Below are 21,572 nucleotides of genomic sequence, written 5' to 3' on the forward strand. Positions count from 1 at the left end.
CTATAGTAATGGGAATAACTGTTTTAATACAGTCTTGTTTATTTATTACTTGATTGTAATTTGTGATAAGTGTAAGTCGTCAGGCGTTAGTTAAAAATAATATCGCCTACTTTAATAAAAAATAAACACCGGTTCCTATATTTAAATAACCATGGCTTAAATAACTTTTCGTTTAACTGTTACTAAAAGGAAAGCGAAGTATTTTAAAACTCGTTAGCGTTACATTTATTAAGAATAATAATAAAATAGCGAAACAAAATTCGTTTTCTCGTATAGGAACCGATCTATAGTCGAGGCTTAAACAACTTTGTGATTATATTTACGATTCCCGTAGCTAAGTGTTAAGTATATTTGTTATATATAGAATATATTTACATATATAATGTGATTTATTTAAATGCTGTTAAAAGGCGTACTTTGTAAATGTAATGATTTTGTAAATAATAAGAAAGTGATTAGATATTTTTGTTTGCTGTGAGATAATGAAGTCATGAAATGGCACTAAACTGCTTAATGTTATCGTAAAAAAATCCTGTATGTATCTATACAGAATAAAAGTTATTATTGATGTTTACGTATTACCGCCACCGCAGCAAAACCTAATGCGGCAATATATCTTAGTAACAGCCTGTAAATTTCCCACTGCTGGGCTAAGGCCTCTTCTCTCTCTTTGAGGAGAAGTTTTTTTGAGCATATTCCACCACGCTGCCTCAATGTAGTTGGTGGATACACATGTAGTAGAATTTCGTTGAAGTTAGATACAAGCAGGTTTCCTTCACCACCGAGCTCGAGATTAATCATAAATACAAATTAAACACATGGATTTTCGGTGGTGGTGGCTGGGTTTGAACCCGCAATCATCGGTTAAGATGCACGCGTTCTAACCACTGAGTCATCTCGGCTCCTAACTTTTAATATCCTGCGGTGGCGTTGGAACATAAGTACCTTATTATTTAAAAATAATTTTATAGATGTAATAGTGTAGCTTGAATCAATACAACATAGGTTCTTATTGACGTTTTCTGTAGGAAGTTATTAAAAATAGCCCCGTATTTAATGTTAATATAAAAAAATATATTTTGGAATTGCTTAACGATAAATGTATTTCTCACAGCGAACACACTGATTTTTTTAATAATTTGTGTGCATAAATTAGTAACTTTTAAATAATAAATGTTTTATGATGCATTCGTGTTCAAAAATAATTCAGGAAGTATTTAATGCTTTATTTTAGGCCATATCTCCATATGACCTTATAAGTATATTAATTTATGTACACAATTTATAAGTTAGTCATAAAATAGACATAAATTACACTAAATTAAAGGTCGCTCAGAAAAATGTCACATATTTTTCAAAATGGCGTGACTTGAAAATATGTCAACATTTTATTCAATGCGTGTCATTTTGAATCGTTAATATAGATTGTCCTGTTATATAACAGGACATGTTGATATTAATGTTTGCGATTAACTTCTTATAATTATAAAATATTAATTTTAATTAGCTGAGTGACGCTTTTATATCTCTAAGTAAATGTTAAAACGGCTGTTCCAATCCGCAAAAGATACATATCATTAAGATAGACTGCTAATTTAAGCGATTCGTAATTCTTTTTACTGTATTGTTGATTATAATAGTTGATTAGCGTTTAATTATACACTATTGTATAAAAATCTTTCTATATACATGTTGTGTAATAATAAAATTATTAATTTTAATATTAGGACGAAGGATGGAAATAAAAATGTGTGTCGTATTATTTATTTATTATTTATACAACCTTTATTAGCCTAACTAATTTAATCCTGCTCCTCCAATTAATTTAAATTTTGAACTAAGTACATATGTACTTGTACCTACTTAATCTTATTTTTATTTATCGAATAAAATGATTTCGCTCGCCGAGATCTCGGTTTCTAATAGGCTTTCACATTTTAATAATAACCGAATAATTAAAGATCAAAATAATAAATACACCAGTACACAAAATATTTTTTATTATTTTTTTAATTGTATAAACCTTATAATCCTGAGGTTAAAATAAAATCCAATTGACATAAATCTCCTATTCAAATTACATTTGAATGATGTTTTGAAATCAATAACACTTATTTTTATGAAATTGAATACAATAACAAAATATGACTTTATAAATTTATAATTATAATATAAATGTAAGTGCATAACTATTTCTAACAAGATTAATGGTCTAGGTTGGTGTAGTGAACTATTACAATTGCTTCTAATAGCTGTAAATACTGCATATAAATAAAAAGTAAGTACCTAAATTTAATTCGTATATTGAATTTCAGCTTTCTAGGTACGTAGTAAGAACAACATAATTATACAAATCTAAGACTATTACATATTTAAATTACTTTATGGTTCATCTTCTTTATATTGTTTAAATTAATTTAAATTAATAAGAAACCAAAAATAGCTCTAAATTCGAATTTATCTTAACATAAATATACCACCAAAGTAATGTTGAAGTAAACTATTTAATCAATTAAGCTTACATATCCAAATAAAACACAACGAACATTTTTAACAAATTAAGAAGTGCGTCAATGTGGACCATACATTCCGAGCCCACAAAAAATGGCGGTTTAATTCAGTTTAGTGCACGGTTTTTTGCCTTAGTAGTTTGTTGTATGGATAAAAAAAATAATGTAAATACATCATAATTATTTTATCTATAACACTACGCACATAAAAAAAAACATTAATGACAAAAACCAGAATGTGTTGTCGCTGTATTTTAAACTCCTGACAAAACAGTGTCAATTTTGTACTGGCAACTTCTGCTCAGTGGCAACTTAGCCGTTGTGGAGATTGTATGTCGTTCATAAAAACGTATCATAAAACCATTTATTGATACGATTTAGAGGCCTATTAAGTATTAGGAACAATAGTGTCAATAAGCTACTATGAAACATTTACATTTTGTTCCGATATTATTGTAATAAATCAAAAAAATATTCAATAAACTGCGGATTGTTTTGGTTCCACTCACGTCTATTGATTTATTGTAAGCCAGTGACCTGTTTTTCGTATTTGTTATGTGAATCTCGTAAATAATTAATAGTAATAGTGAGAGGTCAGTGTCCGAGTAATTAGTAATGATCCCTTGAAACTTATCAGAGAGTGAATAAGAATGACAAGAGAACAAATCATTGAGTTTTGTGCCGTTTGGTAATTATTAGATTAAAATCTGTTATTTCGTTATGGTGTATTATCCACAATGATGACACCCATCGAGGAGAGGAAAGATGAAAAGGTAAGAGCTTAAAATTATTATAAGATAATATAACGCCCATTATGTTATTTTTTTTTTACTTTTTCGACTATTAAAACAGAAATGGAAAACAATTCTTTTTCTGTTCATGTATTAAGGGTTTAATAATAAATTTAAAATAAAATAGGAAATTACCTTTGGACTGCAAGTGAGCCACTTTAATAGAAATTTACCCCCTACTGAGTCAAGCTCTCAAACAATGAAAAACATTTCACAAGTTTATATTATCAATTAATATAACAGCAAATAATTGTATCAATTGGAATCTATTAATTAATATTTACAATTTAATAGCATAAATGTTTAAATAAAGTTAACAAAAAATATTATCTTAAAACAAACTTAGTTTTTAAGTAACCAGTTCTCTAATGCAATGCCATTAGTTATCATACATTTGGGAAGCTACTTACAAAATTACTTAATTATCTTTATCCTTGTAGCTTTAAATGTATCTATTACAAATGCCTTAATTATTCGTAACACTCGGTGCTTTTGTATCTTTATTTAATAATATAATTAGAATATACTAAATCTCCGATTGATTTGTATTTACAATTACAATTGGTGGCATGACTTTGTGCCTGATTAAGTAGGTACTGTATATTCATCAGATATTTTACCACCAAACAGCAATATTATTTTAGAATTGTTTTGTTCTGGTTTAAAGGGTCAGTGAAGCTACAGGAATAATGGACATAACGTCTTAGTTCCCAATTTTGGTCGACCATTGTTAATGTTAGGAATGAAAAAAAATTTCTTACAGTACCAATCTGTCTGTGGACAGTGGAGGCCACATACCATCAGGTAGCCGATTTACCAGACCGCCTCTATGTATGACGTAAAAAAAGTTTCCTTTCACAATAAAATACTTAACACACAATTTATGACTAGAACATGTTAAATATTGTTATTTAGGAATTTAGACAATTGGACCACTGTGCTGACAATTTACAAAATAGGAACCATTCTTATATTGTCAAAGAGGTAAACACAAGGTAATATTTTGTTCCTTATGCTTGTAATTACACTCTCACCTAGATAGGTGAATAATAAATTTGTTAGACAACTGGAATAATTATAAAATCTACTCAAATGGGCTTGCTAGCTATCTATCTACTTCAGGCTTATTATATTCACTATCGTATGGTAAGAACAGAAGGTCGATACCATGCTTTAAAAATGGAAATAATTTTTTAATTATTTTTCTGTAAGAAGAACCTCCTTCATACTATACTGTATTGGATAGGATAATCAAAATGTTAGTGACATAAATTTTTCATGGTACAAATAAAACCAAATGTAATAAATTTTCACATTCATTTTCCCTTTATTCAAGTTTCTGCAATATCAAAAGCATAAATGAAGATGTAAGTTTTAAATCAAGAACGATGCTACAATAGAAAGTGGAAATGCAAACTATACACATTTATAAAGTTACGTTTCTCTAGTAGTCTGGCCTTCACCTATATTCTTAACAATCATAGCTCCGGTAAACTATCGTTAGAAGTGGCATGACGGAACCTACATTATGCTGTGATTACTGTAACCTGTTGGTTGTGGACTCAATTGTTTTTCTCATTTATATTTGTTTAATGTACTATCATTTGAAACTGCTTGAAGCGAGATGTTAAATGAAATAAATGGAATGTCTTGCAAGTTTAATTATTAAAAATAAATAGAAATTAATTTTTTTCTAAATTATATCATGGAAGGAATCTTCTTGATGTTGTTGATAAAATCAGTCACATTAAATCATTAAGTCTAATATTAGCATTTATTAGCACACAGATTGACTGACATAAGGTTAACCAGTGTGAGTTAATAAAGCAATTATATCCATATATATATATATATATATATATATATATATATTAAAATACTTAGTAATTAATGTGTGTACATGGTACTAATTAAAGAATAAAAATTTTATTTACCTACTAGTGCAATGAAAATGGGTTCCACCTAACAATTATTTTAGAGTTTTACCTGTTTTTTCTGTGTAGGTTACCTCTAAATTCAGAAACGGCTTACCTGATATGAATACAGTTTTAATGTACTAAAACAATTTACCTTTGAGTGATCTTGTTCATATATTATAAAGCACCCATAGAACCGCACTAAGAGTTATTGAGAGATACAATTATAAATTAAAATCTTAAATACTAGACTTTAACGCTACCTTATGGGATGGGATATCGGAACACAATACGGAAACCTTCCCTTTTTGTTTAAATATTGGAGTATTTTAGGAACCTGCATTGAACATACGATTATTTTAAATAATGACTAATATCCGTACAATATTTTATCTCGAATATTACCTTTTTAAGAGATTCATTTTCACAAGTGTTATAACGCTTAAGTATCAGATTTATATGGTTCAGATTATAATTTCAATTGATCATTATCCCAGTAGTTGCAACATTCCTTGATGTATGTTTCAGATCCGCACAGGCATGGTGCAAGTGTCAGACGGCAAGTCGCGGCCGCGGCTGGCGCGGCTCGTCCTCACCATGGAGTCGGTGACGGTGCAGAGGGAGGTCGTCATACCCCCGCAGCCGCCCCGAGACAAGAGTGTGCCTCATGCTAGGGTAAACACGTTATTTATTAACATAAAGGAATCCTTGGTTTTCATTACGATAACATTTGGTAGCTAGTGTCCATTGCTCCTTTTTCCGAATTTTCGCTCAGACTAAATTATTATGTGGTTATATATTTATTACTATTAAAAGATTTTACACATAGTCTTATTAACTTTAACGTTTGAATGCGTGACGATTTTATAATCTTTTTAAGCAGCTTATAATACATATGTATAGTGCGTTACGTTTCTTTTGCCGGTCATTCCCGAGCGTGACGTAGGTACTTAATGCTTCTATATTCGATGATGAATTTGATGTTGCTTACCTACTCTGATGCCACGCATCCCAATATGTGTGCCACGAAGGAAAACTTGTTGGCGCCAACCTAACCTATTGAACTTATTATTTTTTTTTCTAATATTGTCTTTCAATAACAAATATGACTTTGATTCAGTGGCATGGCTTCGATGAAACAACCCCTTTTTTGTGTGTCAGTTAACAATAAGTTAAAAAGTGTCTTATTAACAATCGCATGGGTTTTCAATTACTGCCTATGCAATAAATGTTATCCAATATTTTTCGGAGGAGAATTATTTAAAGGTGCAGTGTAAATTTTTCCAGGAGCGTATGGTCCAAATAACTAGACAGAAAGTTGGCGGATTGGGGCTCAGTATAAAGGGTGGGGCAGAACATAAGTTGCCCATACTAATCTCCAAGATATACAAAGACCAAGCAGCGGATCAAACGGGCCAGCTTTTTGTGGGTGACGCTGTTATTAAAGGTAACGCGTTATGTCTATTGCCTCTTTATGTATATTTTTTATTGCTTACGGGTAAGACGACAGGAAAATACCTGATATTAAATGTTTATCACTTCCTATAGAAACTGTTTCTTATACCCTTACGATGTTTTGTCTTACTATCTACGTCCCGGCTATACAGGTGTACAATAAGGGTATATTTACAACTTTTAGATTGAAGCAAAAATATTGTTTTTACCGACTAGGAAAGGCAAGATTGAAAGTTTTCGGCATTTCTCTACTTTAATAGGTATCTGTAATACATCTAAACCTTCCTCTCGAATAAAATCCGTTGCGTTGTTGAAAGTATCTAAGCGACTTTGTACTGTGTAGAGATTATACTGGCTTATTCGTGATTTAAATTCATTACAACATTTTATATCCTCACTAACTTAACCATTCATACCAAAATATCCAGTCCTATCTTAGGGGAGTGCATTTCAACTTTCTACTTGTCTTAGTTTTGGCTGTGCATAGATAGTCAGTTAAAACAAAGGATTTTACAAAATAATGTTCCAATTATGACATTTTCACATTGATGAATACGTTTTTTAGACATTTTACTTAGAATTCGGTTCACCGATAAAGCTATCATATCTTAGCGTACCTGCTACTGAATGCATCGTTGAATGTGATTATTATTGTTGTAAAAACTTTCACCTACTCGCCTACTCTTCCATTGTTGGAACTTTCCCAGAGTGAAATTAATCATTACAAAATACTAGAATATCCAACCATTCTTTGATACTCTATAATTTCACTTTTAATCGTACCGCAAGAGGAGGATACAATGAGTTTTTTCCCGGTCCTTCCGAACTGGTTTTTACCTCCGTGGTCGAGTAGTGTGTACACCGGTTTTCATGGGTACGCTACTCTGAGGTCCCGGGTTCGATTCCCGGCCGAGTCGACGTAGAAAAGTTCATTAGTTTTCTATGTTGTCTTGGGTCTGGATGTTTGTGGTACCGTCGTTACTTCTGATTTTTCATAACACAAGTGCTTTAACTACTTACATTGGGATCAGAGTAATGTATGTGATGTTGTCCAATATTTATTTATTATTATAACTGGCGGTAGCTTTATAATAGTCTATTGCAATAAGTAAATTTTTATTTTTATTATTTAATAATGAATACGGATTCGCTTGAGATTCTCAACGGCTATGATACAGTCCATTCTAAAAAAAAAAGACGAGAATACTTGAGAAATAACGTGAATGAATGAGGATTATTAAATAATCCTCTAATTCGTTCTAGTAGTAAATATGGTTTTAATACTTTTATATGTTCTTAATGTAGCTCGTTACTCAATTGAGTGCAGTTAGTTGTAAAGTGTCCCTAATTAGAAGCAACATTCACAGCCGAGCCACCGCTGTAAAAGATAATTTAATTATTTGAAATGTCGGTCCCTAGAATTATTTATGTAATGAACATTTTTATTGCTCATGGCAGACAAGTGGCTCGCGGAAATTTTACTTTGAGATGAACGAAAATGTATTTTTTTTTTTTTATCTTTAACTTTTAATGAAATTTTTATTTCGTGTTCTTGAAATTGTGTATTTATTTTTTGACTTTTGAGAATTAATGTAATGTTTATGAGCTGTGTATTTAATGATTTTAAAATTTATGTGCGATTTGATGATGATGTTCTCCTAACCGGTTTTCACCATGAAGGTCATTCCAAAATAAGACTAGCACAGAACACAAGTACACTATCGTGAAATGTGTACGTGTTATAAGAAATACAACTTTAGTAAATTCTTGGATCGCTGTTTCTCTGAAATGTGAATGTCAGGGGCAAAATTGTTGGGGCAATTCTTGTTTATAACTCCTTTTCTAAAAAAATCCGAAAAACCCATTTCGCAAACTTTGATCTATCATAACATTTTTTGCATACATGGTATTGATGGATCCCAATTTTATGGTAATGTTATCCCACATAAAAGATCATGTAAATTTTTAGTTTCTTGTAATTTTATGCAATGCAAATGCGAAAACTCACAAATATCGAAAATTATGAGGTTATTCATATCAGAAGGAAACACTTCCTAGTTAAAATTCGTTTTCAGCATCCCAAAAATTTTTGTAACTCAAAAATTGAGTTGTAAAAAACTTTTGCACTATTTTCTTAGCCGAAAATAATTTGACTGGACTATCAATTTTACCTTGTGTACAGTACTAACCACCAACCACCACCACAAAACGTTGTGTCATTGTATGCTGAAAAAAACGACAAGCTCCGTTCTCATATTATTTGATGATAATACGGTTGAAACTTGGAAAAATATTATTTCCGTATGTGTAGAGAATGTTTAATAAACGCGCAGAACTAATTAAATGTATTGAATTTCCGCTGCTAGTAACTTGTATGAAAAGCCTATCCGAGTTACACTTGTAGGTTTTTATAAGCCTTTATAGTTTCATGATCTAGATAAAGTGTGGCACACCCTTTAATTGGATTGAATGAATTTATCTACGTACATTCTAGATGTATTGTCATTTTCTAGGATATAAGTAATTCATTTTAAATATGCGAAATTGTTACGAATCAGTAGTAAGTAGTAAGATATAGGTAGGAGGACGAGCAAATGGACCACTTGATAGTAAGTGGTCGCCACTACCCTCATACAATGGCGCTGTTAGAAATATTAGCCATTCCTTACATCGCCAATGTGCCACCAACCTTGGGAACTAAGATGTTATCACCCTTCAAACCGGAATACAACAATACGTATTATTGTTGCTTGGCGGTAGTGTATCTGATGACGACCTGCCCAGACGGGCTTGCACAAAGCCCTAACCACTGAACTATTAATACGTCATCCGTTAAGCCCATGATTGACGGTGTGAGGTGTGATTTAGACTTAAACCATTACAGAAATGAAAAGGCGAAGTAACATTTTAAAGGATTCGCCAATGGAAAGTCCATAAAGTCGTCGGACTTGCGCCTGAACTGTTTCTTGTCGGGTTGGATTTGCCGTTCCATCGTACAATGAAAGCTAGGTATTACATGTAGAGTTGTATTTTGTTCCTTGTGCACTATGTGCGCAGCTTGGTGGGTCGTGTGGGTGTATCGTGCGATGAGGAAGGCTGAGTATGAGTTTGCCCAAGAAGTGAACAGGAAGCGTGTTTCAGTGAACGGCGAGTACATAACGGCGTGCAAGCACGACGACGCCGTGAACATCCTGCGCAACGCGGGCGACATCGTCGTGCTCACCGTCAAGCACTACCGCGCCGCCACGCCCTTCCTGCAGAAGCAAGGTGCCGCGCCCCTCCCTTCCGAGGAGAAGGGTTTTCGATCTTATTTCACCACGCTGCTCCGATGTCGGTCGGTGGATACGGACGGCAGAATTTCATTGAAATTTGACACGTGCAGGTTTCATTACGATGTTTTCGTTCACCGTCAAGCTCGAGATAAGATATATTAATAATAAGATAAATTATACAAATTAAACGCATGGATTTTCGGTGGAGTTGGCTGGGTTCGAACCCGAATTCATCGGTCGGGATGTACGCGTTCTAACCACTGCGCGATATATTTTTCTTTTTCATAAGCAGCCGATGGCGCGTCCGATACGGACAGTAGTACGGGAGACGAGCACCCCTCTCTACATAACAAGGTCGATGCGAATTGTAACAACGAGCGTCACGGCGAAACGAACGGCGGATGGCAGGTAACCTATCGATTCGTCTACTACGATTCCCATTCTGAGCTACACATGTCATCGTTATTTCATTTGTTATTTTTCTTACAATTCCCGCGAATTGCTAATGCGCTGGAATGAACGTCGGGACATTATCCGTAACTTAGAAATACAGCTAGCACAAAAAGTATTCGTAATACGTAATTGAATTAATTTCAAAATAATTGGATGGATAGGGTCAGCAGCGTAATACGTGATCTGTCTATTCGTATGGGAATAAGTTGCGAGTATATATACGTATGAATGAAATCAAATATTTGTTATATGCCTTTGTATCTAAGGTGGAGGTCACGGCTCAGCCTGCGAATTTTTTTTTTTTCTAACTGTTGCCCGCAGCTTTGCTCACGTGGAATTTGGAAATTGGTGGAACAGGCTAATTAATAATTATTTAAGACCTCTTTGTAAACCACTCAGTGATAACTGTAGCAACTATGACATTACGATGGAGTACCGTATCTATTAGTCTAGTTACGTTACATAATTTTGGAGGTCTTAAATCCCCCAGTGTCATTATTGGCACGCCAATCTTTTAACCTCAAAAATTCACTCTTCGTCAAGACTAATCTATATATTTAAACATCTATATCCCCTTAGGGCTAGAATATCCAGAAACACTAAAATACGTATCTACTCATTTTTGATAAACATCCCAAAAATAAAGTTTCATTTTATATATCTAGCTTCAAAAAATTACTGATTTCCATACTAACTTTCAACCCTTATTTCATCCCTCAGAGGTAGAGTTTCCAAAATTCCTTCATTAGTGGGTGTCTCCTCAATAAAAAGATCCTACTCACCACCACCACTACTAGTTTACGCTCGGTGATGATCAGTCAGTCAGGTCCTATATAAATAAATTAAAATAATTAATATATAGATAGAAGATAAGGCAATCAAACCACGAACCAGCAGGAAATCAGCCTAAGCTGAACCCTATTTAATATGTCCGACTACATCAAAGAGAATTCAACTAAGATTGGAATATATTTGTATTTTCTAAATCTCTGAAATCTACATTTTTTTTTTAATTTTTACAACAAATATTTAGTTGTATATTTTTTTAAATTGTCCTTATCTTTTTTTTCGCAAAAACCGCATCTAAATCGGTAAAGCCGTTTCCGAGATTAGCGGTAACAAACACGGAACGGTACACATAGACAGACAAAGAAACAAAAATTCTAAAAATCAATTTTTTGTGGTCTATTGCGATAATAAATACCCGCAGTACAATTTTTTCTCAAATATCTTCCATGTACAGATTTCGTTCAGGTACGATTTTATTATATGTGTACTGGAAATTATGGATGTCGTGTGTTGATTAAAGAGATTGGCGATTACAATGAAGATTGCTATATAAGATTAGTAAAATAATTATTTTAATTTTTGAAACGCGAACGACTGTCACGAGATTACGTCATCACAGTAACGGCCGCGCGCATTAGCAATTTTCAGGGATTATGTCTTAAAACCATCAACATACAAACCTAACTCCTTCTGTAATGTGTAAAATTCATCGGTCCTCACTAGACGTCCATAGGAATCGTTTCTATGTGTCTATCCGAGGAGCCAGTAGTCCTAGTCGCGCGGTAGTAACTCTCTCACCAACCGTGGCGCGCAGAGCGCGTGGGGCGAGTGCGAGGAGGGCAGCCGGCCGGGCAGCGCGGCGGGCTCGGCGCGCGGCTCGCGTCCGCCCTCCGTCGCGTCCGACCGCCTGCCCGACGCCGCGCGCGAGTGGGTCGACGTCGTGTCCGGTGAGCCCCACACGCACGCACGCACACGCACACGCACACGCACGCACACACGCACACGCACACGCACGCACACACTGCATGCCGACACGCCGCTGGCTCCGGCACCCCGTAGGCGCTTGGTAAACACGGTTACACCGAAACCGTAAAGTTCACACACGACATTACGTGATGTAGAGCAAAATAACACAAAAATAATCAGAAGTGTATCTAATTTCGCATGTGGAAACAATGGTGTTTTCGGTAGTGAAAAATAAATAAATAAATTTAATAAAAATTAAAATGTATGTAAAGTATACTTGAATATTTTGATTTTGAGTCCAAACATTAAAATGAAATCATAATTTTTAGTCTGTATATCGAGTGACTTAAAACACGAGCCGCTATGGCGAGGCGTCAGATAGGTAAAAACTGTCATTTCAATATCATCTGGCACGTTGATAAACAATTTTTCTGGAGTTTTAATACTAGTATTTTTACATTACACTCAAACGATAGTGATTGTAATTCACTATTTCCCGTAGCTGTTAACATTGAATGAGTGCCAATCGTACATACACAACTGTTGTTTTTATCAATATGACGTCACTAAAATGACTGTAAACTGTTTTTTTGCAGGAATAAAATGGTTTGAAATTAAGTTTAATTTTATAGCAAAGAAGAAATTAATGCTTTATTTTCATTTTCACGTTCTGATTGATAAATTTGTCGTTATTAATTCTCAATTAATCACACCTATCGTAACATTTTGACAAATGTTTAATGGTATAATTGGATTGCACTAACTTCACGAAATATTTGTTCGCCACGTCTAAAAGCTTATTGTCCGTATGCGTCGCAACGAATCGTCTAACTGAACATAGTAGCTCAAGACTGATATCGTTCGCATCATACTTGTTTCAGTGCCTCTCATGATGGGCTACGTGACTCGGTACGTTTTTGGAACCGACAAGCTAAGGCCGGGTGCGTTTGAGGTATGTGAAACGATAAACACTTTTGTGCTCGAGTCCCCTCCCCCAAACGAGCTCGTCTAACGCTCGTGTAACGCTCGTCTGACGCTCCGTGCGCGCAGGTGCGCGGCGCGCGGCCGCAGCAGAGCTCGGGCGTGCTGCACGTGGACGACCCCGCCGCGCTGTCGCACTGGCTCAAGAGCATCTCCGACAACATCACCGGCCTCACCAACCTGCAGGTACGGCCCCTCCGACGCGAGCGTGACAGGGACCAGAACTTCGCTTTCACTTAGGGCGTCATCGCCGTAGCTGTCACGGATGTGTTTAGGTCGTTTTTCACACGTCAAGTAGTAATTCATCGCAGTAAACAGTTCGAGTAGACGATCTGACAGTGGTGTGGTCGCCGCCGCAGATGAAGCTGTTCAACCGGCACCTGGCGGGCGGCGAGCGCATCGAGTACATGGGCTGGGTGCACGAGGGGCTGGTGTCGGCGGCGCAGCCCTGGCAGAGCTACCGGCCGCGCTTCCTCGTGCTGAAGGGCACGGACGTGATGCTGTTCGACGTGCCGCCCGCCAACGTGGCCGAGCTGGCCAAGTGCCCCGAGAGCCTCAAGGTGTACCAGACGATGTTCCGCACGGTGAAGGAGAGCGAGACGGTGGACTGGCGCCAGCACTGCTTCCTGCTGCAGTCCAGCGCCGGCAGCCTGGCGGCGCCCGGCCCGCGGTACTTCAGCGCCGAGACGCGCCACGACCTGCTGCGCCTCGACGCCGCCTGGACCAACAACGTCGTCGCCTCCGTCGTGCGCCTCGGGGTGCGTACCCCGCCCCCCCACCCCCCCTACCCCCCGGCCGGACGAGTGCCGCGTGGACCTACTAAACGCAGATATTGTCTCACCTTACAGAAGAAGACGTTTACGGTGGTGCACATGGGCCGAGCGGCGGGGCTCACGCTGGACTGGTCGTCGGGCTTCTCTCTGAGCGAGGGCACGCCGGGCGCGACGCCCGTGTGGTCCTACAGGTGCCGTCGCTTGGCCTTACCGTTCGCTATAGCATATCTCTATAGAGGTTAAGAGTCTAATACGACTGTGTCCATGATTTTAGGTTTTCTCAGTTGAGAGGATCGAGCGACGATGGCAAATCGAAACTGAAATTACATTTCCAAGACACCGAAACAAAAGTGATCGAAACCAAGGTAAATAATTAGTGACTACTTTCTCATACACATATAAAAGCTTTAATTACATTTGCATTTTCTAACGATGTCTTTTTGCACTCGTTTAAAGACACAATTTTATCAAAATCTAAGTATACTTTATTCAAGTAGACTTTAACGAGCACTCTTGAAGCGTCATTTAACAAACTATTTAAAGTAAAGCTACCACCGGTTCGGAATGTAGATTCTACCGAGAAGAACCGGCAAGAAACTCAATAGTTACTCTTTTTCAATATCTAAAAATACAGTCATGTTAGTTGAATACAATTATATATGTATGTTATGTCTCCTGCCTGGAAGGCAACGAGCATTAACTCCACGCTTTTTTATCATCAATATATATCTCACTATGCCGTAGCTAACAAACTATTGCGATATATTCAAGGTCGTTTTTGGATATAAATGTTCTAAATAAAACGTCAGTGAAAAGTTTCTCATTCTCTTCCGTTTATTTCCACGTGTTTTATTCATTAAATCCTTAAGCTAGCGACGCGTCCGTTGCAGGAGTTAGAGTGTCAGATCCTGCAGAGCCTGCTGTTCTGCATGCACGCCTTCCTGACGGCCAAGGTGGCGTCCGTGGACCCCGCGTTCCTGGCCTCCATCCAGCACGCCCACTAGCGCCGCCCCTTGTACACTCTGTAACTAAACTCATTTCCGTACGTTACCGTTTTGTATTTGACTGGTGACAAATGTCGGCTTGTATTCTCTAAAGGTAACCGGTGTGTTTTGTTACACACTGTATTATCGTTTCCTCTGTATGATAGGAAATTTGCTGTAAGTTTCTTTTTTTTTATATTGTTTCGATATTATCGGAAAATGACTTGGAATCTAAAAGGCCTAAGTGTTTTAAAACAGCGAATATTTTTAAGACTATATCGACTCCTGTGAATCTCCAACGTTTCTTCCAATCTTTTAGGAATCCTATGTCCGTAGCGATAAGGTTTAAATTTGCACGTTTTTATTAACACTATGATACTGTATAAACTTTGTCAATTTATTCTTTAAAAGGGCGGTGGTCATTCTTCACAGTCGCCTCGATCTGATTACTATTTAATATATGTTTTTGTGTCGAATCTAAATCTGAACCATTTTAGATCGTTAACAATAATTTCGTTTAAAAACCAGTATTATATTATTAAGTTAACAAATACGTTCGGGACTTATAGGCAATACGCAAACCCGATCATGATATTACCATTGTAATTGTATCGTAGGTTGTATTTTTTTATAAGCGGTTACTACATTCAAAAACGGTTCGTTTTGCTCACGGATGTAAAAGCTAAACTGACTTTTCGTCATAATCTACTATCTGTTAGTCTTAGACTATTTTGTTATTATTGAATTACGCCTCGTAGGCGAAAAAAATCGTTTCGTGAATATGGTAGCCGGCGATTCAGTATCTTTTATAACGATGAATGTTTCTCTAAATACTAGTATTGGCTTACTCGTATGTGGCTCAAATTATTATTCTCATCCGTAATAAAGTTACACCAAAGATTTTTAATCGCTGTAATGATAGCTCGTGGTAAATTTTCCATTACGTATTTCATAGAGGCTATAATTTGACTGATATCATTGTAATTATTTTTCTAGTGTTAAATAATGATAGTATACATGAATATTATCGGTATGTCTCAATTCGGTATTTTATACTTCATTACTCGCGAACTACTGTACGGTGCAGTGCGTTTCTTAACGGTCGTCGGTACTTCTGTGTATCCGGCTCTTGCATTCCGTATGGTTGCTTCGACAGTAGTCCATCGTTCCGCGACATTTATCGAAATCGAATATTTGAATTCGACACGTATAACATTGCGCTTTCATCATATCATTAAATTTAAGTAAAATTATATTTAAAAATCTTATCGTATTTCGAAAATTCAACGCCGAATTTACTTTGTTGAGGATATTTTCATATTTTATATCGATCAGCCTGATGCAAAATGGCTAAATATATAATAGTGTTCGTATAATCGTAGTTTATATTCGTTTCTATATTAATATATATACAGTAGATAGTGTTGCTCTTTTAAAATTATATTTCGAGATCGGTGGTGCGAAATTTTATCGACTGCGTAACCGTCTTATAAATAAACGTAAATATACGACGTATTCCATTCGGATGTACAAAAAACGCGATACGATTATCATCATCGTCATCAGTACAAGTGAAGTCTGAAAACTCTATAATAATACAAATATCGATATTATTTAACTCGAATCAATCGAATATTTTATTCGTTCGTCCATCATTAGTACAAAAAATAAGTTAACGAAATCATAAACAAAATTAAGTACCAATTATTGTCTTAACGTGTTAATTACATGAAGTTTATAAATAAGACGGTTATCGGTTCTGTAGTTTGTAAGGACTTTTATATTCATGAATTATTTTAATTGAGGGATTGTATGTTTGGTTCCCATATATTTGATTGGATAGATTGCTATATTCCAAAATGTCGTATGTAAAAATTGTGTACATAAAAAGAAGTAAACGAATTCTGCTCCTAGGGGTATCTATATGGGTTGTGTCGTTACACCATTGTTAGTCGACTACCACGATTGTGAATATAATAATTTCACTGAATATTATCAAGCTTCTTCTGACGGTAATCGAATATTCTCCTAACAGATACATACTAGTATATGACTGAATATTTTGCCAAGAAAGATTTAAGGCAGTTTTAAATTAAACCTTACAGTTTCCTGACTATTTTGCACTAACGTTCGCTACTGTACGCTAATGGTATTGTGTGTGGTCGTGTACTTTACTTTTTTCTTATACTGTATTAGTATAATATCGATATGTTTTGAAGTATCTATGTAAACTTTAAAAGAACTTAACTGAATTTTATAAAAATGTCGTACACTTTTTACTGTCGTTACTTTTACATACGACCTTTTGCAGTTATAGTTGTAATTTATTCTTATAAAGGGCAATGTTTTATTTAGTGACGAGTTCTCTTTCTAGAATGTTCTTGCATTTTTTATCAATCTTGTTACGTATGTATTTACTAAATCTTTGATGTATCTTATTTAATTATTTATTATGTTAAACGATATATTAGAAGTAGGTTAGTTAAGTCAATTTTAAGGACCGCTCGCTGGACTTTAAACTTTCCGTATAAATTAGTTACCTCAGAATGTAATAGAATTCGTCCCCTGTTATAGGCAATTAATCGCATAGACTTTAGGCATAAACCGTATTTTAATAGATAATTTTCACTTTCCCTCTAAATCGATCGTTTATTTTTGAAAAGCTATTTCTCAGTCCCGCATTCTGTAAATTTCCATAGATCAGTGTTTATACCATAAATAGTCGCCTTTGATTTTACTTGATAACTTTAGGTGAATAAAAAAAATGTGTTTATGGAAATGGTTCGGGGCGGAATCATAGACACAGATAGATATTAATGGGTGTGCGATCTTTGTCGATATGTAAAAAGTCAACTTAGAAATTCATAATGTTGGTGCGATGAGAGTCAATTTCAAGGCGTGCGTTACGTAGGAAAAAAACATAATGTGACTGTTTTGTGATTGTCTCCTAAACGAACACATTGAAACTAAACTAGACTAAATCATACTAATTTCGTAGTGTCACAAATAATCGAAGTGTATAAGTGTATGCGTGTGTGCGTTAAGCTCTAACGCACGCACACGCACACGCACCCGGCGTAGGAGCGCGGTTCCGTTAAAAAGCCAATTGATAACCTTAGCTTAATGACATGTTAATATGACAATATTACCTATCCTCGTGTGTCGTGTAACTGAATCGAGTTTAATGAATTTACTCAGTATTAATCGTGTATTGATGTGAGAATAGTTATCTATAATACGTAGTTTCTTGTTAAAGGAATCTGTCAATTCGTTTTCAATTATATTACTGTGAATCAATTATTAGCATCAAATGAGTAGAGGGTAAACACAGGATAGTGACGCTGCGTGCGTGAAATTTATGGTAAAAAACTAAAATTATGTTTGATTCGAAATGTTTGTAAGGTACAAAAATGTTATATTATTAATTATTCTGGTTTCACTTACTTTAATGTCTATAAGTTAACCTGAACTGTGACGTTGTGTCCCTTCTGTCCATACTCACACGGGCTCATTCATCATTAAAACTGGAACACAAAAATACTAAGGAAAATTTGACGGTAAAATATATAGTGAGCGGTACCTAGCCAGACCGGCTTGGACAAAACCTTACCGCCAATTTATGAAGTTATTGAAACCAGAATATTTGATAATGATAATATTATTTTGAACCCTTGCAGTTCTTAAATAGTAACGATACAATCTGTTAACTAAAAGTAAGTTGCATATTATGAAAATAATGATTCTTAAACGTTCTTTAAGTGCAGCTTGTTGTGTAGTATTAAATTCCGTAAAGGGTGAATATGACAATCGATATATTGTGGCCTTTAACGGAATTAAGGGCCAATGTGTTAGTCAATTTAGAGAAAATACTCAAGACTGAACTAGAAAAGTGAATTCTCATTTGTTTTAATGTCTAATTTCAACGAAAATCTCTCTAAATTGAAATGTAGCGCGATATTAAACTATTAAATACAACGACCATCCAGTAATACAAAAAAAAAATTATAAAAAAAAATTACATTTAACATTAATAATATTCTTTAATAAGCTAATTTTAAAATTTATTAAAGGAAGTTTTTCGTAATATTTCATAATTATTTTGAACCATAATTCGATTCTGAAACTTACCTTGCGTGAGTAAAATTTTCTTGTTAATTTAGGTAACTTGAAAACGGAAGTATATTATCCTTTTAACAAACATATGCGACGGTTTATTTCATGATCTTCATTGAACATCAACGTATGCGTATGCTAAGTTCGTTACTAATTTGTAAGTGATTCCGGTTAAAATAAATGGGACCACTGTTATAATAGCATCGCAGCATCAAACAGTCTTAGTTCTTCAGTCTGTTCTCTAATATTGTAAGGTTTTAAACGTCTTTTAACTTTCCAATATGACGATAGAAATGTCGTTATTGATCTTATAGTACCGATTCTCTTGTACACAATATCTTAACAAAATATTGCAATACAAAATCAATAGCATTTTATTCGAGACAAATGAATCGATTGTGTACAGCAGAATTGATACCACTGTCCGTCATCAATGAACAATCCTGTGCTGTTAGTAGTAAAGTGTCTAAGCTACAGTTTGGTAAACGTCAGAGATGACGTCAGAGATGACGTCAGAACATCTCACCCGATTGTCTATTACAATGGATGGATCCGTTTTCATGTTAATTAATTTCTCATTTATTTCCGATGCAACTTGTGTGGTGTGAAATGATTGTATAAAACGATATTGTAACAATTCTTGTACTAGCTAGTTGTTAATGCCTAGTTATTTATGACTATTGTTGATTATGTAACTAAAATGTATCCATTAGTAAAATTTTAATCTGAATCTATGTGTTTGTTTTAATACCCCATATAATACCTTTTTCAGTTTTCACTGTTTTATCCGCTTCATGTTACGTTATAGCCAACTTCATGATTTGCAAGAATTACTTTTACATATTAAAATTGTCAAAAAGCAATGACTAAAACAATTTAAATAAACCGAAATACGTAACTAACAAACTCACTAATAATCATAGCAGAAGTTCATAACAGGTGTGTACCCTTTTTATCTGTACAATGTGCGACAGAGAGCAATAGTGTTCTGTACTGTCAATGCTTTATTGGCACGGGATTAGGAAGGTTTATTTCTTTTTAAAAAAACACTATTAAAGAAAGTCAATTAGTAATGAATAATTCTTGTAAACGTAAATAATCACCGGTTATATAAATAAAACACAATGTTTCTTATAGTACTTTTAATTCAAGCTTGAGGAACAAAGTAGAGCTACACAAACTATTAAGAGACATCCATACCGGTTTCCCGGCAGCTAACATTTACTCTATGGACTTCAGAAATCAACTAACACAATAGCGAGGAACACTTCTAAAATCCTTAAAAGAAAGCTAATAGTAGAAAAATATATCTTAATGTATTTAAATTGTGTATATTCTTACGCTGTGCCACGCGTTAACACAATACTAGCTACTAGAATAGCTTGCCAATTCGGTCAACTAGGTAAGCTGCAGAATAATTTACCTGTCAGTATAATCTGGTAAATTTTATATGATCTGGTTTAGAATATTAGAAATGTCCTAGTATGATTTTTTTACTTAATATTTTATCTAGTAATAGACTTTGGTAATTCGTAGAATATTTTTTACCTGTATTTGTTTTTAATTCTGTTTAATGTATAACTATTAATATAAAGGTTATATCCTCGTAAGTTACAAGTTTACAACCACACGTGACAAAGCGTAGGAATAATTTTGAGATTCTAAACGAAGTGTAAATATATTTATATGAAATGTAACAAACTACATACAAAAAGATTTTAATTGGATATTGAATGATATGTTACGTAGTTTTACATATTAATAGACAGTATTATAAAAGTTACTGATGTAAACTTGAAAAGGATTTTTTTTATTCTTAAATATGTTAGAGTTTCAATTATGAACGTTACCAAAAGCAAAGTCGAGGTAAGTTTTATAATAAATAGGGTTAAAAGATTATTACACAACTAAACACATATTACATTTTTGATTACAAAAGCAACATCCGCGGCTACAACACTTAACATCAATACGTAAATAGAATTTATCCATCAACAGAAAATGTTTATCAGAGCTTTGTACAGAATAATTTGTGCGTGTCTATTACATGACTACTATTATTATTTATAATCTACGTCGGAGTAGTAAAAATGGATATAGATATTCATTTTAGTATATTTTAGTTATAATTCAAAAATTTTAAATTTATTTCGTAACTTAACCTAGTAAATTTATTGCAAGAGGTAATACGTTCTCTGGATATATAAAACATATCGTATTATATTGGAATATTATTGTCAGTGACGATTATCCGATTGTGAAGGCTAGTCTTCCCATTTTTACTACTCGATGCAATATTTATAATTATGAAATAATTTTCTAAGTTACGAAGTTTGCTCTCAAGCCTTAGACGATGGAAAAATACAAACTTTCATATATCTATAGGATGTACAAATAATATATTTTATTTTATATAAAATTATTGTCCAATATTATTGTTCTGGCACATTGAAATCGTCCGTGGAACTAAGAAATAGGCAAACCCTTTCGGTACTGGCATTTACGATAACAGATTAAAAAGATATATTTTTAATTTATTTAATAACATGCCTGTAATAAAGTCTAATGAA

The 21,572-nt window shown here is 34.6% G+C and overlaps 1 protein-coding gene across 1 annotated transcript; it reads left to right on the forward strand.

Annotated features, from left to right (window-relative positions):
• The first annotated feature begins 2,829 nt into the window (after positions 1–2,829).
• LOC125076949 (gamma-1-syntrophin) lies at positions 2,830–19,725 on the forward strand. Its single transcript, XM_047688702.1, has 12 exons — positions 2,830–3,283; positions 5,746–5,892; positions 6,505–6,664; positions 9,814–9,939; positions 10,237–10,352; positions 12,001–12,133; positions 13,034–13,104; positions 13,203–13,319; positions 13,493–13,891; positions 13,982–14,097; positions 14,181–14,271; positions 14,797–19,725. Exons 1-12 carry the CDS (start codon positions 3,248–3,250, stop codon positions 14,908–14,910), a joined length of 1,626 nt encoding a protein of 541 aa, XP_047544658.1. The 5' UTR covers positions 2,830–3,247; the 3' UTR covers positions 14,911–19,725.
• The last annotated feature ends 1,847 nt before the right edge of the window (positions 19,726–21,572 follow it).

Source organism: Vanessa atalanta, chromosome 1 (genome assembly GCF_905147765.1).
Source record: "Vanessa atalanta chromosome 1, ilVanAtal1.2, whole genome shotgun sequence".
In the NCBI taxonomy this organism is placed as follows: Eukaryota; Metazoa; Arthropoda; class Insecta; order Lepidoptera; family Nymphalidae; genus Vanessa; species Vanessa atalanta.